The following is a 25,335-nucleotide window of genomic DNA, read 5'->3' as shown; positions in this document are numbered from 1 at the left end:
CTCAGTAGCCTTCCTCCGTGGCCAAGATTTATACTCTGACTGCCTGGGAATGCTAAGGGCCATGAGCTGGAGCTCGATACATTCAGGCTAGAAATCAGGGGCACATTTTTGAAAGGGAGGGTAATAAAGCACTGGGAAAACTTCCAAAGGATATAGTGTCTTCTCCATCACTGGGAAACTTTACAGAAACCCTGGGTGCGTCCTTCTGGAAAATATGCTCTCGTCCAAGTACCAGAGAGGGGGTGGATGCGGGAGTCACATGGGGAGGTTCTCTGGCCTGCGTTGTGCTGCTGCAGGAGCTCAGACTAGAGGATCACAACAGTAGCTTCGTGGGAATCGGGGGAGGCAGCATAGGTCAAGGGATCGGAGTCTGGTGGGGGGTGGGGAAGCAAGGAAGGAGCCATATGGGCTGGATGGGCGTCTGGGGATGGGGGAGCAGCCAGGCCTGGGGCTAATGATGGTGGGGGGTGTTTGGGGGGGGAAATAAACCCATGGGACACTGCAGGAGGCATCATCAGGGCCAGGGAGGCTGAGGATTTCCAAGCCCTTCAGTGCTGTAAGATTTGGCCTCTGGGTCAGTCAGGCTGGCACTTCTTGCCCACACTGAATTCACTGGGTTTTTCTAAAAAGATTGAACCAAAGAGAAGCGCTGAGTTAGCACCTCTCTGGCTTGTAGGAAAAGAGTGGGGCAGAGTCTGTGGATGTGGTGGTAGCCCAGGGGCGAACGCTCTTGCTGCCAGTACCACCCCCACACGGGGAGAGAAGCCAGGAGTTCAGATTCCCAGTTTATTGATCTGGTTTGTTTTTAAACCTGTAACGTCCCAATGTTTGTTCACCAAGACAATCTGGAAACAACCAGAACACACTTGAATCTCTAGAGGCGAAAGCCACCCTCTCACATTCCCCCAAGTCCCCTCAGCTTGCCAGTGCACCCCTTCTGGGTCAGACTGGGATCCACCCTGGAGGAAACAGTCCCATGCTCCATACCTCCCCCTCTTCCTTTCCCCAAGCCAGACCTCCTAGAAGGGAAAGACCCCATTTCTCGCTCCCCTCAGCCAGCCAACCAGCCTCAGGCTGGATCAGAGCCAGGACCCCTTGGAGGGGAAAGGCCCTGTGTCCCATTCCCCACCCCTATGACTCAGCCAGTGCCCCCTGCCCTGGGGCTGGATCAGAGGCCCCCATGTCCCATAATAGAGCAAAGACCCTATAGCCCAGAACCTGAACCCATTCCTGTATGCCATGTGGCTTTCCCCAAACCCATGCATAAACCCTTACAGCCAAAGAGCAACCCCCGCCCCCACCACCACTCAAGGATTAAATGTGCTCCCAATTCGGGGTGGGGGGGTTACCCCTTTTTGCTGTGGCCTAGAATCCCCATCTCTCCCACTCCAAACCTACATGCTGCACACAGAAAAATGGCTCAGGGCCCCTAGGCTGGGGAGCCCGGGATCGGATGGGTGAATCACCCCGGCTCCTGCTCACCCCGTCACAAAGCTCTGCTGGCTGGACCCTCCCTCAGGAATCCCTGGACCGAGCTGCCCCGACTGCAGGGCCCAGAGCCTGATCACCAGAGGAAACAAGGTCCTTGCATGATCCAGGCCCTGCCCCCAAGGTCAGGCCCCAGCACCGGGCTCTGAGCTGCTCAGAGCTCATTCTCCTTCTCTCTGCAGCAAGGGAAGCACTGAGAAAAAGCTCCACACAGTGTCTGCACAACAATCAGCCTCATGCTATAACTGCGCACCTTTTCCACCCTGTAAGACTGGCTCAGCAGAGTGAAATGCAGACACCTCTAGACTCCCCTCCCAGAGCTGGGAATGGAACCCAGGAGTCCTGACAACCAGGTTATCCTTCCCCTGCTCTAACCTTCTCTAACCACTAGGCCCCACTCTCCTCCCAGAACCAGGAGTAGAACCCAGGAGTCTTGTCTCCCGACTCTCCTGATCTAACCCAAAAAACTTCCCTTCCCAAGCTGCAGATAGAAACCAGGCGTCCTGACTCCCTTTGCCCCTCCCGGCACCACCCTGTTATATCCAGGAGTAGAACCAGAAGTCCTGGCTCCCAGCCCTGCCCCACCCCAGCTCCTAACCCAGAAGACCCCACTCTCCTCCCAGAGCTGGGACTAGAACCCAGGAGTCCTGTCTGAGGCTTAATCTCCTCCCATTTCCTAGCAGAGATTTCAAATCTCAGGCCCTAAACATTTGCCTCAGGACAACTATTTAATCTACGAGGACCTGTAATAATAGCAACACCACCTGCCTGGTGGACTCTCCTTCCTCCAGAGCTTATCACTTGTCTATTAACACCACCAAATGATCACAGCTGCTCTGACAGTCTCAGCAGGGCTGCCGTCAGAGGCCCTCCGGGCCATTAAAACCACAGTTTTCCTTACACAGCTCTGCTGATTCTGCTAGCCAGGAAAAGGAGAAGTTGGAAGGCCTCTCTGTAACCCCTAGAGCTGGGGAAGAGGGGAGCTCAGTCTCTGTGGGCCTGGTCAGCCCCCAGTCTCCCCTCTGAGGTTTGCAAGCAAGGGGGCCAGTTGGTACACATCTGACCTACAAGCTGGGCTGAGAGCCCACCAACTCATTAAACACAACGTAACAGATTCAGGGGCTTAGAGGGGAAAGATCCTGTATGCCATTCCCAGACCTCCTCCCACCCTTCCCCCTGGACAGCTAACCCCCTGGCCTGGGGTCAGATTGAAACCAGCATTCCCCCAAAGAGGAAGGTTCCCCATACCCTATTCCCAATAGCCCCTGGTCAGAAACCAGTACCTCCCCACCTCCTGCCTGTAGAAACCCCACTCCGACATGCCCTCCTCACCTAGTGTTGCCTGCAATCCCTTATTACAAGGGACATCCCTTACTTTTTCATCTCTTTACAACAAGATCAGGAGTTGCTGAGCACTGCAAAAAGCAACAAGAAATACCCCTGGTGAAGGTAGGTGAGTCCTGCTTATTATTGGGAGTATTATAAAACTACAACTTATGAGAATACCAGGACAAGGGGTGGGGCAGGAGTGCTATGAAAAGAGTCCCTTATTTTTGAAATACAATGTTGGTCACCCTATCCTGACACCTCCCTCCTGCCAGCTCTTGCTAGGACTATCAAAAGCAAGAGAGAGTGGCAGGCTAACAGCCAGGCTGGCCAAGGAAACATGTCCCAGGGTGGGGCTGGGGCAGGAACAGAGTTGAATTTTGGCTCCAATATAGAGAGAGTGCTTGATGGCTGAGAGAAATCAGTTGATGAGAGCGAATCAACACAGAAACATTGAGAGAACAGGATGTGTGAACCACAGGAGTGTGTGTGTGTGGTGGTGGGAAGGGGAGGTTAATATCCTGAAGCAGGAAGATCCACAGATTAATTATGTACTTAGTAAAAAGAGAAACCTGCTCTTTCATATCAGCTCCTAATGTGTTATTCTCCCCGCAAGGGAATGTCTAGATGAGGTCCTGGGGTCACAACCCCAGTAGATGAATCCTCAATCATACACCCCTCCTGCCATGCAGGGACAGGATATTTCATTTTCTCAAATGGCTTCCTGCTAAAGGGTGGGGGGGGGGGGGTTGCTGGAGTGCCCTTAATATAGGAGAGCCTCTGAGGCGGAGCTAAGGCCCTCTAGCCCCACCCACAAATAGCCTGGCTCTGCCTCTCTTGACAAAAGACCATGCTCAGGCAGGAGTGGTTTCCTGTAGAGGGAGGGTGGGAGTTTGTTTGTGAGATAGGGCTGTGTTTATAGGCAGTCCTAAGGAGGAGTGTTGGGCAATTTAAGATAATCCTACATCTATGGGTTTTTGTAGGAAAAGGCTGAGGGTTTAGGCTTCTCTGTTCTGTTCCTAGCTTAGGCTGGGGAGTAGGGTCTGTCTGGGAACTAGAATTCCTGGTTTCTGTCCTCTATGAAGAGAACTTTAAGAGAGGGCATTGTCACTCTGAGCAAGGAGATTCAGGCACAGAATGGGTGCGAAGCCTGTTTTCTCTAACCTACTAGACCCTCTCAGACCGGGTATAGAACCCAGGAACCCTGGTGTCCAGTACCCTCCTTCTCTCTCCTATAGGCCCTTCCCCAGGTCTGAAGAAGGGCTCTGTAGAGCTTGAAAGCTTGTTGCACCAACAGAAGCTGGTCAAATAAAAGATATTATCTCACCTATCTTGTCTATCCGTAGACTCTATGATGGCAATTTCCCACAATATTCTGCACAAACGTTACTGAATTCTGTGAAATCTTATTGAATTAAATGTATGTATCATTGTGTTCTAGGGACTGTGTTTGATTACATGGGACAGGAGGACGACCACCCTCCAAAAATTAAGAACAGGTTGGAGATGCAAATTTACTCAAGTTGTAACACCTCCAGAGAGCTACCACCACCTGGAGAGAGGCTTACATATGCTTGTTCAAACTGGATTCTTTAAGGGTCAATGGACAAAGAAAGGACTTTGAGTTAAATAGCTTTAGTTAAAACTGATTCAGAGCCTTATTTCTAGTGTTCCAAACAGACAGGACCGTCTGTCCAAGGGCTGCCTCAATCCTTCCTGGTTTGGAAGGACATGGCCCAGTCTGTGTGTTTGTTCTGAGTAAAAGGCGGTGTGAGCTTTTAACCGTAGAAAAAACCCTTGGTGGTAAGGTTTGAATTACTGTTCAGCATCTGGAGCCCTTGTTGGAGCTGGGGTGATCTCTGGTGAGGTTGTTAGCATGAATGTAGGATCTTTTATTGCTTTTAAAGTTTTCTCTATAATGCTTTCCCCTTGAGAATAAATTTGTTTGCTTAGAAAGAGTGGTGTGGTAACTTATAACACCATTGTCTATCTCAGGAGAAAAGTATAGCAGGTTGGCTTAGGCAGTCTGGCTTACTGGGGAATTCACAGTGTAGGTAGGGAACTGTGGAGCCCCAAAAAACCCCAATCAAGAGGGCGAGAGGTGTACATCTCCACTCAAGAGAGGTGACAGCTGAGGAACTGGAAAACCTAAAAGCAGGTGTCCTTGCTGGGGGGTTACAAGTTCAAGGTTCCTGAATGAGACAGACTCCACTCCCCTTGGAATTTCTCTGGAGTTTAGTCTCAGGGACTTGCCTTAATCACCCGCCCCCCACAGGTTTTAGTTCCAGAAGGAGCTGCAGGAACCCTCCCCCCTGGAGTAGAACAGAGTCATACATAAAGCATTCTTATAACGCAAGTTAATATAATGGTCCCAAAGATACTGCATGGGGTTGCAATATCTGTCACACCAGATCTTCTGAGTGTCTTACCTGTTGGACAATGCCACCTCTAAAACATTATTCTTAAAACTTGAACACATTAGAGTTTTTATTTTCATTATAAAATTACATAGAGTGGAAGGGAATGGAAAGAATATTGTCACTTTAGTCCAAAAGATGATTAAATTATTCATCAAAGCTGCTGAGAGAACTTTCTTCTCTCTAACATTCTCCCCACGGCGTCCTTCACCTCCTTGTTCCTCAGGCTGTAGATCAGGGGGTTCAGCATGGGGATCACCATCGTGTAGAACACAGAGATCACCTGGTCCTGCTCCAGTGAGGAGGTGGAACTGGGTTGTAAGTAGGTAAAGCACGTTGTCCCATAGAATATAGCTACGGCTGTCAGGTGGGAGGTGCAGGTGGAGAAGGCTTTGCGCCTGCCCTCGGAGGAGCGGATCCTCAGTATGGCAGCAGTAACATACAGATACGAGAAGAGGATGATCAATATGGTAGTCAGTTGTATGGAACCAGCAAAGATAGAAAGCAGCATTTCATTGGTGTGAGTGTCGGTGCAGGAGAGCCGCATGAGCGGAAGGACATCACAAAAGTAGTGACCGATTACATTGGGCCCACAGAAGGACAGCTGAAAGGTGCAGCTGGTAAACACGGTTGCATTTGCAACCCCAGCCATGTAGGAGCTAGACAAGAGCCAGATGCAGGACCTCTTGGATATGATGAGCCTATAGAGCAGTGGAGTACAGATGGCCACATAACGGTCATAGGCCATCACCGCAAGGAGGAAAGACTCAGTAGTGGCAAAGGCAAGAAAAAAGTACATCTGTGCAGCACATCCAGCATAGGAAATGGCCTTACTCTCCCTTGAGAGGCTCACCAGCACCCTGGGGGCGATGGATGAGGAGTAGCCAAGGTCAACGAGTGACAAGTTGCTGAGCAAGAGATACATGGGGGTGTGAAATCGGGAGTGCGTCCAGATTAGGGCAATCATCCCAAAATTCCCCAGCAAGGTGAGAACATAAACCACCAGAAATATGAGGAAGAGGGCAACCTGCAGTTCTGGATAGTCAGTGAATCCTGCAAGGATGAATTCAGCCACGGTAGTGTCATTTCCCTGGGCCACTGCTTCACATGGGCTTTGAGGAGAGACCTGCACAGAGGGAATTTCTGTAGAAATAAAAAACAGTGTGAGGACCTGGAATTCCGTATGACCAATGACAGCATTTTAGTCCATTTGAGACCCTTGTTTGGTGAAAGTAAGAATATTTTTACCCATGTGTGCTGTCAAGGTTCCTCCCCCACTCTGAACTCTAGGGTACAGATGTGGGGACCTGCATGAAAAACCTCCTAAGCTTATCTTTACCAGCTTAGGTCAAAACTTCCCCAAGGTACAAAATATTCCACCTGTCGTCCTTGGATTGGCCGCTACCACAACCAAACTAATACTGGTTACTGGGGAAGAGCTGTTTGGACGCGTCTTTCCCCCCAAAATACTTCCCAAAACCTTGTACCCCACTTCCTGGACAAGGTTTGGTAAAAAGCCTCACCAATTTGCCTAGGTGACTACAGACCCAGACCCTTGGATCTTAAGAACAATGAACAATCCTCCCAACACTTGTACCCCCCCTTTCCTGGGAAATGTTGGATAAAAAGCCTCACCAATTTGTATAGGTGACCACAGACACAAACCCTTGGTTCTGAGAACAATGAAAAAGCATTCAGTTTCTTACAAGAAGACTTTTAATAAAAAAATAGAAGTAAATAGAAATAAAGAAATCCCCCCTGTAAAATCAGGATGGTAGATATCTTACAGGGTAATTAGATTCAAAAACATAGAGAACCCCTCTAGGCAAAACCTTAAGTTACAAAAAAGATACACAGACAGAAATACTTATTCTATTCAGCACAATTCTTTTCTCAGCCATTTAAAGAAATCATAATCTAACACATACCTAGCTAGATTACTTACTAAAAGTTCTAAGACTCCATTCCTGGTCTATCCCCGGCAGAGACCAGCATATAGACAGACACACAGACCCTTTGTTTCTCTCCCTCCTCCCAGCTTTTGAAAGTATCTTGGAAGTATGGGCTGGATGAATGCACTATAAGGTGGGTAGAAAGCTGGCTAAATTGTCGGGCTCAACGGGTAGTGATCAATGGCTCCATGTCTAGTTGGCAGCCGGTATCAAGTGGAGTGCTTCAGGATTGATTCTTTGAGGACCTGCTCCATGATTTTTCCAGGGACTGAGGTGAGGCTGACTGGCCTGTAGTTCCCAGGATCCTCCTTCTTCCCTTTTTTAAAGATTGGCACTACATTAGCCTTTTTCCAGTCATCCGGGACTTCCCCGGTTCGCCACGAGTTTTCAAAGATAATGGCCAATGGCTCTGCAATCACAGCCGCCAATTCCTTCAGCACTCTCGGATGCAACTCGTCCGGCCCCATGGACTTGTGCACGTCCAGCTTTTCTAAATAGTCCCTAACCACCTCTATCTCCACAGAGGGCTGGCCATCTCTTCCCCATTTTGTGATGCCCAGCGCAGGAGTCTGGGAGCTGACCTTGTTAGTGAAAACAGAGGCAAAAAAAGCATTGAGTACATTAGCTTTTTCCACATCCTCTGTCACTAGGTTGCCTCCCTCATTCAGTAAGGGGCCCACACATTCCTTGGCTTTCTTCTTGTTGCCAACATACCTGAAGAAACCCTTCTTGTTACTCTTGACATCTCTGGCTATTTCAAAGGGGTTTACCCTTCCCTTTATATTTATGACATGTGCGTATCTCATTCTTTCTCTTTTGATGTGGACAATCCGCAAAGATCAACTATTGGCATAAAACTGTAGCATAGTGCCAACTTGATTGCCAGAGGGTGAAGTTCACTGTTGGCTCAGTTGAAAAACCTTTCCCCCGCACAGCAGAAATCAAGAAAGTTTGCATTAGAGCTGGGTGGTTGGTTTTGGGGTTTTTTTCTTTTGTTTTTTGGTTCAGTGGCTGACCTGAAAAATCCCCAAATAACAGCAACTTGTTCCCTTCTCCCCTAAAATAAATCATTTCGTTGTCAGGTTTTTACCCTCTTCTCCCTTTTTTTTTTCAAGTTAAATCTAACAGATTTTTGGAAACAAAACGTCATTTCAAAACAAAAGCTTGAAACACATTATTTCAAAAATGTCAAAATTGAAATAGTTCACCTTTTTATTTCAGAATAACTCCTTTGGAAGATTATTTCTGTGACCCTTTCACTCCCAGTATTGTGTTGCCAGGGCTAACACTGTTGCTTTGGTGTGAATGATCCTTGGGGTCAATTCTGGTGCCTCCTCCTGGAAATCTCATAGGCATTATTAACCTCTACCCAGTGCAGGGCAGTTGCCGAACCTGTAAAGCTCAGACGATGAACTGGGATGTATACACTACCCATTGGGATCTTACAAGGTGGCCTCATAGAAGGGGGTGAAAGGAGAAAGGACTCAGAGTTTGGGCGGACAGTTAATAACTACAGCACAGGAAATGAATCAAAAACATTCTGCTGTTATCTGCAGCACCATCCCTCTCCCCAGACACAGCCCAAACCCAGGCTACAGCCAAGTGACACAAAGATTCACCTGCTGTGTACTGCTGGTGGGTCTGCACCCAGGGCTGCTCCTTAGATTCTGGATGTAGCAGCTTCAGCTGAAGGGGTCGTTGCCTACATAAGTAGCTCTCAGATCAGTTAGGAAGTTTTAGGTCAAAATTGTACCTTCAAACCGACTTTCCAGTGGATCGTGAGATTTTTCTTGCTGCTCGCAATAGGTTTTTACTCTTCCCGCTCCCTCCCGCAGTGCTACACCCAGACAAAGCAAACCTACCTGCGTAAGGATGAATCATTTATGTGATGGGTCCAAGAGATTCCCATCTGAAGGAAGGGCAGGAGGCTGATTTATATTCCCTTACAGTCTGTTGGGACCTTAAGTCTCTCCAGGCTCGGACCGTCAGACAGACGAAGGAGCTTCAGTTATCTTCTTGTTGCTGGGGCCAAGTGTATTTGTGGAGAAGTGATTTGTTTAACACCGTGCCAGGCTGTTGTGATGCATGTCGGTAATTGGTCCCAGTGTGTCCCTAGATCGCTGAGACTGAGTGATTCAAAGCACTGGGAATGGAATATGGAGACTTTTCAATGCTAGGTGTTGTGCAGGTTGGGCAGATTGGATGGCTCAAGAGATTGGGAATTATTTAGAGGTTCAGGGCTACATTGTGCTTTGATCACCTGCTCTGTGTATGGGGCAGTGCTTAACTACACCACCCCAGGAGGAGGTCAGGGATTGAATTGTGACTCAGGTGCTGGAGCCAATCGCTACCCTCACCTATGTGGGCTCATTGAGACAGAGGGGAAGAGGCAATGCTCTGCTAACTTTCCACCCACCTGTGTGTCTGCTCTGCAGCCCCCACTTTCCCCATCGTGTCCCCTACGGAGGGTCAAGTCTGTGGGGTCCTGCTCCTCCTTGTGTGTGAATGACCCCCATAAAGCTAGGCCAGGCTCTGGCTCTCAGAATGTATGTCTGTTTTGTTTAAGCATCCAAACTTTTCTGTGCACAGCAAACATCTGGAGTCTATAACACTGGGCTGGCAATGAGCAAAAAGTGGGTGGCAAACATCCACTTTCTCATGAGAGTCCCAGCACCTCTACTCCTGGTCTCAGTTGGACACTGAAAACACTAAGTCCATGTCTACACTGGTAATTGAAAGACAAAACTTTTGTCGTTCACAGGTACTTAACCTCCCCCCACCCCTCAAAAGACAAAAGTTTGCAGTGAGAGGTGCCTGTGTGAACGACCGCGTTTTCGGTGGGAGCGCTCTCCTGTCGACAATGCAAATCTTACTCATTGGGGGTAGAAGTATTTTGTTGGCAAAAGTGCCGACCAACAGTGTTAACACTGCCCAACTTTTAGCAACCCGGCCATGTCACTAAAAGCTGTGTATCATAGACATAGTCTAAGGCATACAAATATATGTGAGTGTTTCAGAATCTTAAACCAACTCATGTCTGAATGTGGGGCTTAAAAAGACGTGGAGTCTATGGGGGGGGGTCGATGGTTTGTTCTGGGTGGGGGGGTTGGAACAAGTTCATTCATATTCATAGGGAATATATATTTAACGTACACACAGAGAGGAACCAAATGTCGGAATGACTTTCATGTTGGATGAAGGAAAACAGAACGAGAAAGAACGAATGTAAGTCCTCAGGTGACAGCACAGTGGGTGTATGTCTTTGTCCTCAGTCACGTGATGCATCACCTCTGCCTTACAAAATAGCCGCTGCCTCTGCGGACAGCAGATTTCTTGATAACGGAATCGTCAGGAGTGGGAGCAAGGGGGAGTTCATTCTCTCACTCTTCCGCAACTGTGCCCAGGCTGCCTACCGGGGTCCCAGCCAGAGCCAGTTATCAATCTATGGTTTCTTGGGTGGGGATATAAATACCTGAACATTAGGAATTTCTGGGATTATCAAAGAAGCTTGAGGGAGTTCATAGCCTAAACCTCCATTGGAATTCAATGGAAGTGGGTTCTTAAGTCTCTTAGCTGAGCACAACTGAGACTAGCAACTCAACTTTCAAGATAACATCTTCCTCGGGGGAGAGGGGGAGGAATTAACCCATCACAGATTTTGCAGAGGGGTTTTGTTGAGGTCTAGCAGGCCTAGTGGTCAGGCTGCTGCCAAACTATCTCTCTGAGTTTTGGGATGGGTTTTCTGGGCAGCCTGGTGGGCCCAGCAGCCAAGTCACAGTTCATAACCTCCCTACTACCCCTAGATCCCTCTGAGGTCTCTGGGGGTGGATGGAGGAGAAGAAAAGGGTAGGGGTATCCAGGCTCTCCCTCTCCACCAGGTCCTGCCCCAGGGCCCAAGGGGGTAGAGGCGAGGGATGGCTCAGTCTCTCTTGACTCCTACTCAAGATCAGCCTCTCCTGAGCTGCTTCCTACATTTCCTGTTTTCCCTTCAGTTTGGGGCATGGCCCCAACCCTATGTTTACATGTCTCAGTAATTCAAAGCCTTAGCTTGGGGCAGGAGCGACTTCCTTCTGCTTCATTGCTAAAGCAGGTTTGTTATAGTTTGCTTGTTGCAAAGCTCAGAGAAACCTAGGGGACACAGGACTATTCCCTCATTGATTCTAAAGGGTTGTGGGTTGTTGATTGTCATTATGACATTTGGATGCATTCCAGACCAGGGAGGGTCTGCATCACCCCTGCCCTGCAACTTTGGGTGCCTTGTAATGCCTTGCTGCTGTAGTTCCCACCTGGGCCACTCACAAATAGCCTTTTAGCATGCAAGTCACACCCTGTAGGTCTGTGTACAGATACAGCCTGCTAGCACACTCCAGTCAAACTCTGGCTTCCACCAGCCTTGGTTACCACATTCAGGGTGAGCCCAACATTCTCTAAGTCCTAGATTTCCCCCCACCAAATGTGTATTCTGTACTGCCCTGTCCAACCTTGTCCTGGACAACTCAGATAACAAAGGTCTCTGTCGTCCCTGTAAGGATAAAATATGCAAAAACTTGACATCCTAAATGGAGTTACCCCCACAATTCACAACATTGGATTTATTTTGATAAAAGAACAAAAAAAGTTTATTTGAGTGCAAAGACATAGATTTTCAGTGACGACAAAAAATAAGGTGTTAAACTCAGAAATGGTTACAAGAAAAATAAAGATAAAAGACTTTATCAGCTTATCAAACCAGACTTGGTATAAAGTGGAGGTCTTACCACAAGTTCCCATAATCATTGCTGACCAAGTTTCAGATCAGGATCTGCATCCAAAGTCCATAGGCTGGTCGTCTTCGTCATCTTCATCTTCTTCGACGGAAAAGAGAGAGAGAACTTGGGAGTATTGGTGCCCTCACTTTTATAGTTCAGTCACACTTTGAAATTCTAGCCTTGGGATTCCTATCCTTAGAAACTTATTAGGACTTTAAAGTAATAGTTCTGTAGATTTTGTAGCCTACCATCCATGGAAATAGCTTTTGATATGTGGTTAGCTCTATTCTCTTTTTTCAGATACCTGCAGCCTCTCAATAAGAAGTCTGTAGTAAGTCTTGGACACATTCCTCAAGGAATATATATCTTTCAGGGAGGAGATATGGAGAAGTGTGGCAATGGGCACTAATGCTTGTGATGATACAAGCTTCAATCCCATTCACATACCACCAATGTATTTGCTTTGGACTTTCATTCTCCTGTAATGTTGTCATTGTAATTTATGCCATTACAGTTGTTTCCATGTTAACTGTTGCGACTTCACTTCAGAATATGCACATGGAAGAGGCAAAGAGGGACCAAGAAAAGATTAAATGGAACCACAAAGATCTGCAGTTAGGTCAAAAGGGATAGACCTTTTGGTCAAGCAAGTAATTTTGGTAACAATATTCTCTTCTCTGAAATTTTGACCAGAGAGAGAAATTTCCAAGTCTGTGTGTTTAAGATTTATGTTGCTGTGTAAATCAAGAGTGGAACTCCTTTAATGATGCTGTAATGGTTATCGCTATCAGCTCTAAACACAGCAATCTGTCTTCAAATCTCAGTGAGAACTAAAGGTTTTATCCAATTATTTCATTCAGAGAGAAGGTCAAGGTGTTTTTTTAAATGAATGTCTAATGTAGGGCCTTGGGTCCATATTTACTCACACAAATAACTGGCCTGATTAACAAAATGCTGAGAATCCAGAAGCTAACATAGATTTTTTTTATTATTATTTTTTTAGTCTCCTTGTGCCAGAACCATGTCTTTCTAGGTGTTCTGGTGAACCTCTTAAAACGTTGTCAATAATAATATGCTGTTGCAAGTTGTTTACATGTTCAATCATTGCAGGACTTCACTGAAAGCAGCTTTTTAATTATACTCAAAGACTGTGTATTATTTTTAAAACATTAGGATTTCTAGTGTATTCTAAAGAACCATTGTAACAACTTTCCTAGGGTTGTGGTGAACTCTCTGTCACTGGAAATTTTTCAATAATTTATTTTTTTTTCTAAAAAATATGCTGTAGTTAACATAGGAATTAATTGCTTGGGTTCTATATCTCTGACTAGCTTCCTGTGATAGGTAGGAGGTCAGGACAGATGAGCTCATGGTCCCATCTCCCCTTAAAATGTATGAATAAGTTTCATTGGATTCCATATTGGTTCTTATATGGCCTTGCTCCTCTTAGGATTGAAACACCTCAATAAGTTCATTAAACAACATGACTAACATCTGTCAAATGTGGGGGGTTCTCTCTCTTTCATCATTTAACCATAACTGCTGTTCCAGATCAGATCACTGTTTCTTTTGTCTGAAAGTCACCACCCACAGCTGCTTGAGAGGAAGGTGAAAGGAACAACCTGTTGGTGAATTATGAAATATGATGCTCATAGGAAAAGATTCCACCAAAACTGAGTCAGTAATTGGGTGTCTGGAACATTTTTAACAGTGGGGGTGCTGAAAGCCAGCCCCCTTACCCCTGTCCACCCCACCACTCCCCAGAGCTGGGCTATGAGCAGGGCCGTGTCTCATGGAGTGAGTGACCTGGATGGGGTAAGGGGGCCGAGGTTGGGGCCACAGCTGGTGGTAGATATGGGGCTGGCAGCTAGGACTCCAAGTAATTATAGGCCTGTTAGTTTGACATCTGTAGTATGCAAGGTCTTGGAAAAAATTTTGAAGGAGAAGGTAGTTAAGGACATTGAAGTCAATGGTAAATGGGACAAAATACAACATGGTTTTACAAAAGGTAGATCGTGCCAAACCAACCTGATTTCCTTCTTTGAGAGAGTAACAGATTTTTTAGATAAAGGAAACGCAGTGGATCTAATTTATTTAGATTTTAGTAAGGCGTTTGATACTGTGCCACATGGGGAATTATTAGTTAAATTGGATAAGATGGGCATCAATAGGAAAATTGAAAGGTGGATAGGGAATTGGTTAAAGGGGAGACTACAACGGGTCCTACTGAAAGGTGAACTGTCAAGTTGGAGGGAGGTTACCAGTGGAGTTCCTCAAGGATCAGTTTTGGGACCAATCTTATTTAATCTTTTTATTACTGACCTGGGCACAAAAAGTGGGAGTGTGCTAATAAAGTTTGCAGATGATACAAAGCTGGGAGGTATTGCTAATTTAGAGAAGGACAGGGATACCCTACAGGAGGATCTGGATGACCTTGTAAACTGGAGTAATAGAAATAGGATGAAATTTAATAGTGAGAAGTGTAAGGTCATGCATTTAGGGATTAATAACAAGAATTTTAGTTATAAGCTAGGGACGCATCAACTAGAAGTAACGGAGGAGGAAAAGGACCTTGGAGTATTGGTTGATCATAGGTTGACTATGAGCTGCCAATGTGATATGGCTGTGAAAAAAGCTAATGTCGTCTTGGGATGCATCAGGAGAGGTATTTCCAGTAGGGATAAGGAGGTTTTAGTACCGTTATATAAGGCACTGGTGAGACCTCACCTGGAATACTGTGTGCAGTTCTGGTCTCCCATGTTTAAAAAGGATGAATTCAAACTGGAACAGGTACAGAGAAGGGCTACTAGGATGATCCGAGGAATGGAAAACTTGTCTTATGAAAGGAGACTCAGGGAGCTTGGCTTGTTTAGCCTAACTAAAAGAAGGTTGAGGGGAGATATGATTGCTCTCTATAAATATATCAGAGGGATAAATACCAGAGAGGGAGAGGAATTATTTAAACTCAATACCAATGTGGACACAAGAACAAATGGATATAAACTGGCCACTAGGAAATTTAGATTAGAAATTAGACGAAGGTTTCTAACCATCAGAGGAGTGAAGTTTTGGAATAGCCTTCCGAGGGAAGTAGTGGGGGCAAAAGATCTATCTTGCTTTAAGATTAAACTCGATAAGTTTATGGAGGAGATGGTATGATGGGATAACATGGTTTTGGTAATTAAATATTCATGGTAAATAGGCCCAATGGCCTGTGATGGGTTTTTAGATGGGGTAAGATCCAAGTTACCCGGGAAAGAATTTTCTGTAGTATCTGGCTGATGAATCTTGCCCATATGCTCAGGGTTTAGCTGATCGCCATATTTGGGGTCGGGAAGGAATTTTCCTCCAGGGCAGATTGGAAGGCCCTGGAGGTTTTTCGCCTTCCTCTGTAGCATGGGGCACGGGTCACTTGCTGGAGGATTCTCTGCTCCTTGAGGTCTTCAAACTACAATTTGAGGACTTCAATAGCACAGATATAGGTGTGAGGTCTTTTTTAGGAGTGGTGGGTGAAATTCTGTGGCCTGCATTGTGCAGGAGGTCAGACTAGATGATCATAATGGTCCCTTCTGACCTAAATATCTATGAATCTATGACTCCAAGGTGGGGCGGTATCAGGGACCTGGGGCACAAGCCCGGAAGTGGAGCCCCAGGCATGGGGACAGCAGTGGAGTCCTTGGTGCAGGTAGGTCCCTGGGTGTGGGGGTGGAAGCCTGGATCTTGAGCACTGTGCCGGCAGCCAGGACCCTGGGTGCAGAGTGGCATCCGGGATGCTGGGTGTGGGGCAGCAGCTGGGACCCCTCAAAAACATGCGGGCATTGCAGCACCCCCTGCACCTCTAGTTCCCATGCCTGTGGGTGTTTATACACTAAATAATAATTAACTTTTATACAAAGAGAAAAGAAAATTTACTTAAAATTTAAATAGGTGTGTTTTCAATAATCTTACAAGCAGTATTATTAAAACATAACCAAGGCAGAAGTAGCAGAAAGATAGCAGCTTGAAGCTCTGAATTCAGAGGGAAACATTTGGACTTTCCCTAAAGAACTGAAATGAATAGACACAGATTTCCTGAAAATCCCTGGCAAATACTTACATTCCACCCCTCTTCCCCCATGACATTGTAGAGCTATCCCCATTCACATTTTTCATTTCACTCCAAATGTCACTTTTCTGCCCCATGGTCAATCTCATTGGGCTTTGTCATAAATATAAAGGGAAGGGTAAACACCTTTAAAATCCCTCCTGGCCATAGGAAAAACCCTTTCACCTGTAAAGGGTTAAGAAACTAGGATAACCTGGCTGGCACCTGACCAAAATGACCAAGGAGGAGACAAGATACTTTCAAAAGCTGGGGGGTGGGGGAGGGAACAAAGGCTCTCTCTGTCTGTGTGATGCTTTTGCAGGAATCAGAACAGGAATGGGGTCTTAGAACTTAGTAAGTAATCTAGCTAGATATGCGTTAGATTCTGATTTCTTTAAATGGCTGAGAAAATAAGCTGTGCTGAATTGAATGGATATTCCTGTTTTTGTGTCTTTTTGTAACTTAAGGTTTTGCCTAGAGGAATTCTCTATGTTTTGAATCTAATTACCCTGTAAGGTATTTACCATCCTGATTTTACTGAGGTGATTCTTTTACTTTTTCTTCTATTAAAATTCTTTTAAGAACCTGATTGTTTTTTCATTGTTCTGAAGATCCAAGGGTTTGGGTCTGTGTTCACCAATGCAAATTTGTGAGGATTTTTATCAAGCCTTCCCCAGGAAAGGGGGTGTAGGGTTTGGGGAGGATTTTTTGGGGAAAGATGTTTCCAAGCTGGCTCTTTCCCAGTTATATATCTGTTAGACGCTTGGTGGTGACAGCAATAAAGTCCAAGAGAAAAAGGAAAATAGTTTGTACCTTGGGGAACTTTTAACCTAAGCTGGTAAAAATAAGCTTAGGAGGTTTTCATGCAGGTCCCCACATCTGTACCCTAGAGTTCAGAATGGGGAAGGAACCTTGACAGGTACACAGAAGGATAACTGTACAGTCAGGAGAGTCTGAACCATGGAATGCACAAAGTCCCCCACCCATGAAGCCACCACCAGCTGCACACCTCCTTGTTCATAATGGCCATATAATGGAGGGGTTTGCAGATTGCAATGTAACGATCAAACGCCATCACTGTGAGGAGGAAACTGAACAGCGGTGCTATGCAGCCAGCAAAGGAGATGGTTCTCCTCTCAACAAGCAAATCTGCAATCAGCTTTAGGGCTGTGACCGAGGGATAGCAGATGTCTACGAAGGACAGGAAGCTCAGGAAGAAATACACAGGGAAGTTCAGACACTCACTGCACTTTATGGTGACAATGATGAGCAGATCTCCCAGTGTGATAAGTATATAGAAAAGTAAAAACAGCACAAAACACACTTGCTGTAACTTCTGATCCTGGGAGAATCCCAACAGAATGAATTCAGACACATTGTTTGTATTCTCCATGTATTCGGGATAGGAGATGACTTTAAGGTGCTGAATAAAATCACCTGTCAAGACACAGATTAAGGCATATCATCAATAAAAAAGTCAATGTTGATTACTCTCACAGTGAATATTGAGCTGTATTAACCAAATAAATAGATTTTGACCAAAAGTAAACCAATATCAATATTCCACTCAAAGAACACTAGAAGTTGATGGCCAACTCAATATGAAAAGCTAAGATATATGAACATGTATTGCAGTTTATTTCTATTGTATTGTTATATATGCTCACTAAGCCTAATGTTCAACTGTGTTCTTTTAAACAGGAAGAATAGCCTTCTCACGTTGTCTCTTGGGCTTATAAATGCCCATTTTATGTACTTAATTGTTGACTTGAAGACCCAAATATGGGACTGAGATGTTCCACTGAGGAGGCCATGTTTGAAAATTGGTGCATGAATATTTTCACTGGAAATCTCTGGAAATCTCTGTTATAGTCATGAATATGATTCGTATATTAAAGCTTTAAAGGGGAATAAGATAAATGTACATTAGAAAATTGCTTTTTAGTATTTTTCCTCTGGTAACTCAAGCAGAAGTTCAGTTTATTATCATCAGAATTCAGACACTGTTAACACACATTGCTCCAGACCTCTATTGTTCATTTCTGAAGAGCTAAATGATAAAAACACAACACATGTTTGTTTTCTCATCAGTCATGATCCAGGATTATCTTCTTGAGTGTAACAATCAGAAAATATTGATTTCTCTTGCCACGGACATCAGGATTTAGTTTCTCATGGGAACATACCATATTGATTGAGGAAACTGCACATCTGTCAATATTCACTTCAAGGAACTATAAACCAGTGTTTCCTAAGCCTTAAATATGGAAAGCATTCATACTAAAAGAGAATGACAACAGAGGAAACCTTTTCTCTAAAATGCCTACTGAATATTGTTAGTTTGCAGAATTATCATCTTTCTACACATCACATTTTTTTTCATTTCACTCTCAAAGTCACTTTTCTGCTCCATAATTTGAAAAGGTGGTGTGAAATTTTCATACAAAAGTTGTTAGCGAAGTGCACGTTGTGAGGCATTGCTCCATGTGCTCATTCTGAAATTCTCCCTGAAAAGAGGTGAGGGTGACTTTCAGGACCAGTGGCTGAAAGTCTTAACATTTTTAAAAATACTTCAAGAATATTTCAAAAAATGTAAGAAACAAAAACAGCCAGGAAAAATGAAAACTTTCAGTGAGCTTTTTGTGAAAATTTCCACACACAACTTCCCTCCATTTTTTCAAACAACTATGGAGCTGGTTGTATTGTCCCAGATTTGAGGGGGTGGGGTGTACCCCAGATTTTGATCAAGCTAATTGCAACCATATTGTCTGCATTCAGCCACTGTGAATTAATAAAATAGAACATCACATAGTTAAGAGTTAATTTGAACAAGCAGGGCTTCTGGAGGCAAAGTCAAATGTTCACTACACGTTTGCAGTTTCTGCTAATCGGAATGGGAGGAGGGTAGAAAAGAGTCAACAAATTGAGACTGAAAGAAAATAAGTGGATGAGGACTTTGCATTTTGGCGCTTTTAATATAGACGCTTATTATGACTAAGATTATTAGGAATGTTTGTTGATAAGTAATTTATTGAAGTTAGGAGAGGTAATGACCCAGTAGGGGTCACTATGAGCTATGCGTTTGGTAAACGTTAGTTATAAAAAGACTAGATAAAAAAGTGTACTTTACAGCAACTTTCTGAAGCTGTCCTGGGAGATCGTTTTTCTGACCCCATACTCCCTGGCAGGGAAGTGACTGGCCATCACGGACCTGCTGCCAATTTCTCAATACCATCTCAGATTCTACGTATTTATTTTGCATGTTCTAAACCTATTGCTTATGTCTGTGTGTGCTTAAATCTAATACATCGAGTTTGAGATAAGAGCAAGCTTACTTGTATTAATCTTTCATCAGACAGAATTGCTGTGTTCCCATTGATTTATTCCTGACATTGCCTGGGGTGAAACAGTTAAGTTACCACTGCTTTGGGTTCTGAAAACCCTGGGTAACCATTGAAATGTCATGCATTTTTAATTTAAATAAATAAAATAATTTGTTGGGGGAAAATAACAATTGTCTTCTGGCACAGTTCAGGGCAACTGCCCCTGTATTCCCCCTCTGCGGTCCAGAAAGTGTCCCGACTCTTAGATTTATGGCTCCCCACCTGTCACCTCTCTCGGATGTGGACAAGGTGTCCCTCCCCTTTCTGACCAAAATTTTCCAGGCTGTAAAATTCCCTGCCTATACTGTGAATTCCCCAGCAAGTGAGATTCCATGAGCCACCCTGCTTTACTTTTCTCCTCAGAGATAGAAAACAGTATAATTGTCATAGTTATCACACAGATCTTTCTAAGCAAGCATATTTATCCTTAAGGTAAAAGTGTTACACAGAAAACAAATTAAAACAGTAAAAGAATCTACACACCCACTAAAAAGCTTTCCAGAGATCACTGCCCACCCTCTCAACTCCAATAAGGGCTTTGGCAGGTGACAGTCCTTCCAACCCTTCCCTAAGTGCTGGGGGCCCTCCCCTTGGACAGAAGTTCTGTGCATTTGCTGGATCAGAAAGGCGGCCCTGAGTCAGTTTAAACTCAGGTTATTGATCCAAAAGCCCTTTCTTTGTCTGTTGATCTCTGAAGAATCTGAGAGAATTTGTCTAATTACCTCCCAATGGAGCACTGTGGTCCCCTCTGCCATGCAATTCCATATATTCACTGGCCTACAACGTTACATAAACTTATTACAGTAAGCTCTCCCCAAAAATATGGCAAGAAATTGCCCTACCTGTCAGACATTCCCCTTGCTCTGTTTTTATATTTTTAACAGTTTGTGGTCTGTGATATGCAGGAAACTAGACTATCTGATAGTTGCCTTCCGGCCTTAAACTCTACAAATTAGTTATTTATTATTATAATTATTTTATTTTATTATTTTATTATTTGAAAAACATATAGTAAAATACCCCAGAGAGTTTGCAATTAGATCCATGTGATTTGGCTCCTGCTCCAATATACAGCCTTCATTCTTACTGTTCTTATTTGTATTAATGTGGGCACCTAGGAGCCCACCAGCACCCCATTGTGCTAGGTGCTGTACACATAGACACAACAGAGAGACAGTCCTGGCCTTAAAGAGTTTGCAGTCTAAGACAGGAGTCCGCAGATGTTAGACAGGTGGGGCAGTACGAGAAAACAGAGACACAACACTGGGCAGTTGTCTCAATAAAACAGTGGCCTAATCATTGTCAAGTTTCTGGAGACAGTGAGAGCAAACGTGAGTTTTCAGGAGGGACTGGAAGGAGGATAATGAGAAAGCTTTGTGACTATTTCTAGGGAGCTCCTCCCAAGTGTGAGGGGCATGGGAGGAAAGCACAATGGTTCTTGTCTGAAAATTTAACAAGTGGGTGATGAAGGCTTTGCTTACTGACCAATCTGAGGTGAATGGTGACCTTTCAATAGTGAATGGTGTTAGGGTCATCTGGGATAGGTTGTGAAGGGTCCTGAAAATGAAGACAAGCATAGAGAAAGGGGAGCTGGTAAAGGGATATCATGGTCAAACCAATGGGCTAGAAAAATTATCTTTGCAGTAGCAATCTGAATAGATATGAGCAAGGTAAGACTGCATTTGTCTGTCACATGGATAGACTCAAGCCTGAGCAATTTTAAGGGGTGGAACTGGCAGTATGAGTGAGAAAATTCCTATGTGAGTTCTGAAATGGTTCAAAGAGACATCACTTCTGGGAAAAGCCATTTTTTTTAGGGTGAGATATTCAGAAGTGCCTAAGGGAGTGACCAGTACAAGTTCCAGGGAAAGTATTATCTGCATTTTACATAGTGAGGAAGTGAGGCAAAGACGGTGAGTGCTCAAAAAAAAGTACTTTAACTTTGAGTGCCCATATTTAAACACCTGGGCTGACATCAAAAGTGCCTGAGTGACATTTTCATCAATTTTCAGTGGGGCTGTAGCTCTCAAGAGTCCAAAACCAGCGTCCTGTGTGGATACAAAATTTGTAACAGCATCCGATCCGCAAAAATGATCCATGGATATAAAGCGAATATCCACAGGTTTTCAGGGCTCCAGATTCAAAGTTTGTGTCTGCATCTGGTCCATGATCCACATAAATTGTCCACAGATATAAAACGGATATCTGCGGATTTGCAGGGCTCTAATTAAAGGGACCAGTTTTGAATCTATTTTCCAATATATATCACATTTTGCACCTTCTGAGGTGAGTGACCCCATGAGCATCTGATCAGGATTCGGGGGATGGGAGGGGAGGAATGGGCTAGTTCTCTTTGAAACAAAGAAAAGGGGAAGAAAGAAAACACCCAGAAGTTTGAGCAATAATTGGAAACAACACATCTTTGTGTAGTTATCGCTAGGGGACGTGAAGGTTTTAATGATCCCATCTGTGTCTGCCCTGAACTGAAGAACTCTGGGGCTCTCCAAGGAGTCCATCCCAAATGCCACTGAAACAAGTCTATAAACCAGACCTCCACACACAATCTGCTTTGCAGTCAAGAGTAACAGACATCTCCCTCCTGCAGGTAGGTTTAATTGCTCTGGTTCTGAGGGAAGTGGAATAAATATTCTCTTTTGGTGCTGGCAATTCTGAATTAATTCTGATTCAGAGCCAAATCTCATGGAGATCAGATTTATTGACTCCAGAGGTCCTGACTTTTCTAAGAAGGCTGCATCCTCAGGTGGTGTCAGTTGCCTAGCTCCACTAAAGCCAATTTTCCATGTACACATGCTGATGATCTGGCTCATTAGAGAAGAGCAGTAGCTCTTTTGTAGAAAAGGTTGAGACTCACTTATCATTGGCTCTAAAATCCACAGCCTTACTCAGACTGTCTTGAAAATGGCTGATCCTCATGGAGGTCTAGGGTAGGGTTAATGGACTACATGTGGAGTCATGCATGCAAGGGAGAGCCCGTTGAAAAGTCCCGGGATATCAGAATTATACAGTTCACATCACGTTGTTTTGTGAATGCCCTGGGCACGCTGGGGCTCTGATTCTCCCCAGACTGTTCTCACCTTCTCGGGGTTGATCCCAGCTAGTGTCTGGCACCCACTGACCCTCTGAGGAAAGGAACATTTCAAAAGTTATTCAAGGTAAACTTTCATGTGCAGGGGGAGGGCTCAAAGCCAGAGGGTTTGCAGGCAGCCTGGCCTCAGAACAACAAGGTGGTTCAAGATGGCTGGATCCCAGTGCCCTCCTTGCTCTGTGATTTTTGAATCCTGGCTTTGGCAGATTTCCACACATGTGTATTGTGTATGTATGACAAGGAGGAAGGTGGAGAGGAGAGCTGAATTGCATCTGTTTGTGCATGTGGTGGGAGGGAAAGCTTGGAGCAGCCAGGTCTTTTGTGAGATGGTCACAGCAATGGATGTGGTGGAGGGTTGGGCGTTGGAGAAGTGGTAGAATAATGTGTGTGTGGGGGGGATCTCCACTTTCCAAACACTAGGGCTTCGAAAACCCAGTTCGATGCCTCAAGCCCTGAAGAAGAACTGACTTTTGAACAATGTAGGGTTGTTATTTTCCTGTGATCCCTTAATGTATAAGAGATCGTCCTTGTCATAAATATAAAGGAAAGAGTAAACCCCTTTAAAATCCCTCCTGGCCAGAGGAAAAATCCTCTCACCTGTAAAGGGTTAAGAAACTAAAGGTAACCTTGCTGGCACCTGACCAAAAGGACCAATGAGGAGACAAGATACTTTCAAAAGCTGGGAGGAGGGAGAAAAACAAAGGGGCTGTGTCTGTGTGATGCTTTTGCCAGAGACAGAACAGGAATGGAGTCTTAGAACTTAGTAAGTAATCTAGCTAGATATGCGTTAGATTATGATTTCTTTAAATGGCTGAGGAAATAAGCTGTGCTGAATAGAATGAATATTCCTGTCTGTGTGTCTTTTTTGTAACTTAAGGTTTTGCCAAGAGGGATTCTCTATGTTTTGAATCTTATTACCCTGTAAGGTGTTTACCATCCTGATTTTACAGAGGTGATTCTTTTTACTGTTTCTTCTATTAAAATGTTTCTTTTCAAGAACTGAATGCTTTTTTTATTTTTTCTAGGATCCAAGGGTTTGGGTCTGTGGTCACCTATGCAAATTGGCAAATTTACCGAACCTTCCCCAGGAAGTGGGGTGCAAGGGTTGGGAAGATTTTTTGGGGAAAGACGTTTCCAAACAACATTTTCCCAATAAACCCAGATAAACATTTGGTGGTGGCAGTGGAAGTCCAAGGGCAAAGGGTAAAATAGTTTGTACCTTGGGGAAGTTTTAAGCTAAGCTGGTAAAAGTAAGCTTGGGGGGGTTTCATGCAGGTCCCCACATCTGTACCCTAGAGTTCAGAGTGGGGAAGGAACCTTGACAGTCCTCAAAGGGACCTTTTCTCTCTGGGAGCTCAGAGACGCTGACAGAGCAGAACCATAAGTGGCATAACTGGTGGGATGGGAAGTTGAGCCACCTGTGCCCTTCCCCACACATAACCCCCCCCACCACCACCACCATTGCCCCACAATTATTCCCCAGGACAGTTTCATTAGGTGGAGGGAGGGGGCGCTTCTTCCCTCTACTTTTCCTGGGTCAAGGGAAGGAACCCCAAACTTCCCCCTTCTCCACACTGCAGTGGGGAAGGGGTAGGCTCACCCTTCCCTTGGTGCTTCTGCTTCCAGGGGAAGGGGGAGGTCAGAACAGAACTGGGAAGCGTGGGGAAGAAAGGAGGGCATCAGAGCTCAACAGTGGGAAGTCTAGCAGGAGTTTCTACTCTCCCTCCCCCCAGAAAAGCCTCCTCACAGCCAAGCTCTCTAATTGTGTCTCCTCTTCAAACAATTGCCTCCACTGACCCCGTGTTAATCCTTGCGCTGGTCCTGCATCCTCGACCTGGAGGAGGCCACGTGATTGGAGGACTGGTCTGCTCTGTACAGACAGAGAAACAGGAGACAAGGAGATGATGTAAAGATAGTGAAGGGACTGACATTCAGCTCCTGCTTTCAGTGGCCATGGGAATCCTTGCCAAAGGGGCAGTGGCTGAGGAGAGCTGGGCAGTGGAACATGAGGATGCCAAAATTATTGGACCAGAGAGTGCGAGTGGTTCGGGCACACACCTCATGGGCAGGAGACCCGGGTCCATTCCCCCTGCGCCAATTGCTCTTTCTTAATCCACAGTGGAACAGCTTCAACAGGAGAGACACGATATGCCAGAGGCCAGAGGTTAGAGCGCTCTCCTGAGAGGTGGGAGATACCTGTTTAAATCCTTTCTTCCCTCTCTTTCAGGGAAGGGGAATGGAACCTGGGTCTCCACATCCCAGGCGAGTTCTCTAACCACTGGGCCAAAAGTTATCATGGGGGCAGGAGTACCACACCTGCCTCCTTCCGCCATTTTGTGTAGAACGAGGCCGTTGTCCAATTCATTCCCTCAAGAAACTGCTACAAAGCCAGGAGAGGGGTACCTGTGTGTGGGTTGCTAGTAGAGAGAGTCACGTAAATCCAGGTGGAAGGGAGGTGCCGATCCGTGAGGAAGGGGCAGTGTTTCGCAAATCAGTGGGTCCCACTGGCAAGCTTAGGGGACTTCCGACCTGGCATGCTGTGGGCTGTTGTGGAATGCATTTTAAGGTGCCTATCTGTCCCCATTCATTGTACAGGGAGACTGTGGAAGCTCCTTCACTGGAGGTTTTCAAAAGGAGACTAGAGAGCCATCTGCCTTGGATGGTTTGGGCACAACAAATCCTGCCTCTTGGCAGGGGGTGAGACTGGATGACCCTTGCAGTCCCTTCGACCGCTACGGTTCTATGATTCTACAGGGAGGTACCTAACTCGGCTTTCTGGATTGCACTGCTGTGCTTGTTTTTGTTTAGGCACCTAAACGTGAGGTGCCAGG

At 45.3% G+C, this 25,335-nt stretch overlaps 2 protein-coding genes across 2 annotated transcripts; both read right to left on the bottom strand.

Annotated features, from left to right (window-relative positions):
* Nucleotides 1-5,385: 5,385 nt before the first annotated feature.
* Nucleotides 5,386-9,064, bottom strand: LOC311522627 (olfactory receptor 5J3-like; the record flags this gene model as incomplete). The annotated part of the gene is made up of 2 exons (XM_084632089.1): nt 5,386-6,374; nt 9,046-9,064. 2 exons carry the CDS (start codon nt 9,062-9,064, stop codon nt 5,386-5,388), a joined length of 1,008 nt encoding a protein of 335 aa, XP_084488215.1.
* Nucleotides 9,065-16,908: 7,844 nt separating this feature from the next.
* Nucleotides 16,909-17,408, bottom strand: LOC311522626 (olfactory receptor 4S2-like; the record flags this gene model as incomplete). The annotated part of the gene is given in 2 exon segments (XM_084632088.1): nt 16,909-17,012; nt 17,015-17,408. Coding segments are annotated over 2 exon segments (498 nt in total).
* Between the last annotated feature and the right edge of the window lie 7,927 nt (nt 17,409-25,335).

This window comes from Lepidochelys olivacea (genome assembly GCF_965140295.1).
Source record: "Lepidochelys olivacea isolate rLepOli2 genome assembly, chromosome: 6".
NCBI classification, from domain to species: Eukaryota; Metazoa; Chordata; order Testudines; family Cheloniidae; genus Lepidochelys; species Lepidochelys olivacea.
Note: the sequence above shows the minus strand (reverse complement) of the source record. Positions and strands in the feature narration are given on the sequence as shown.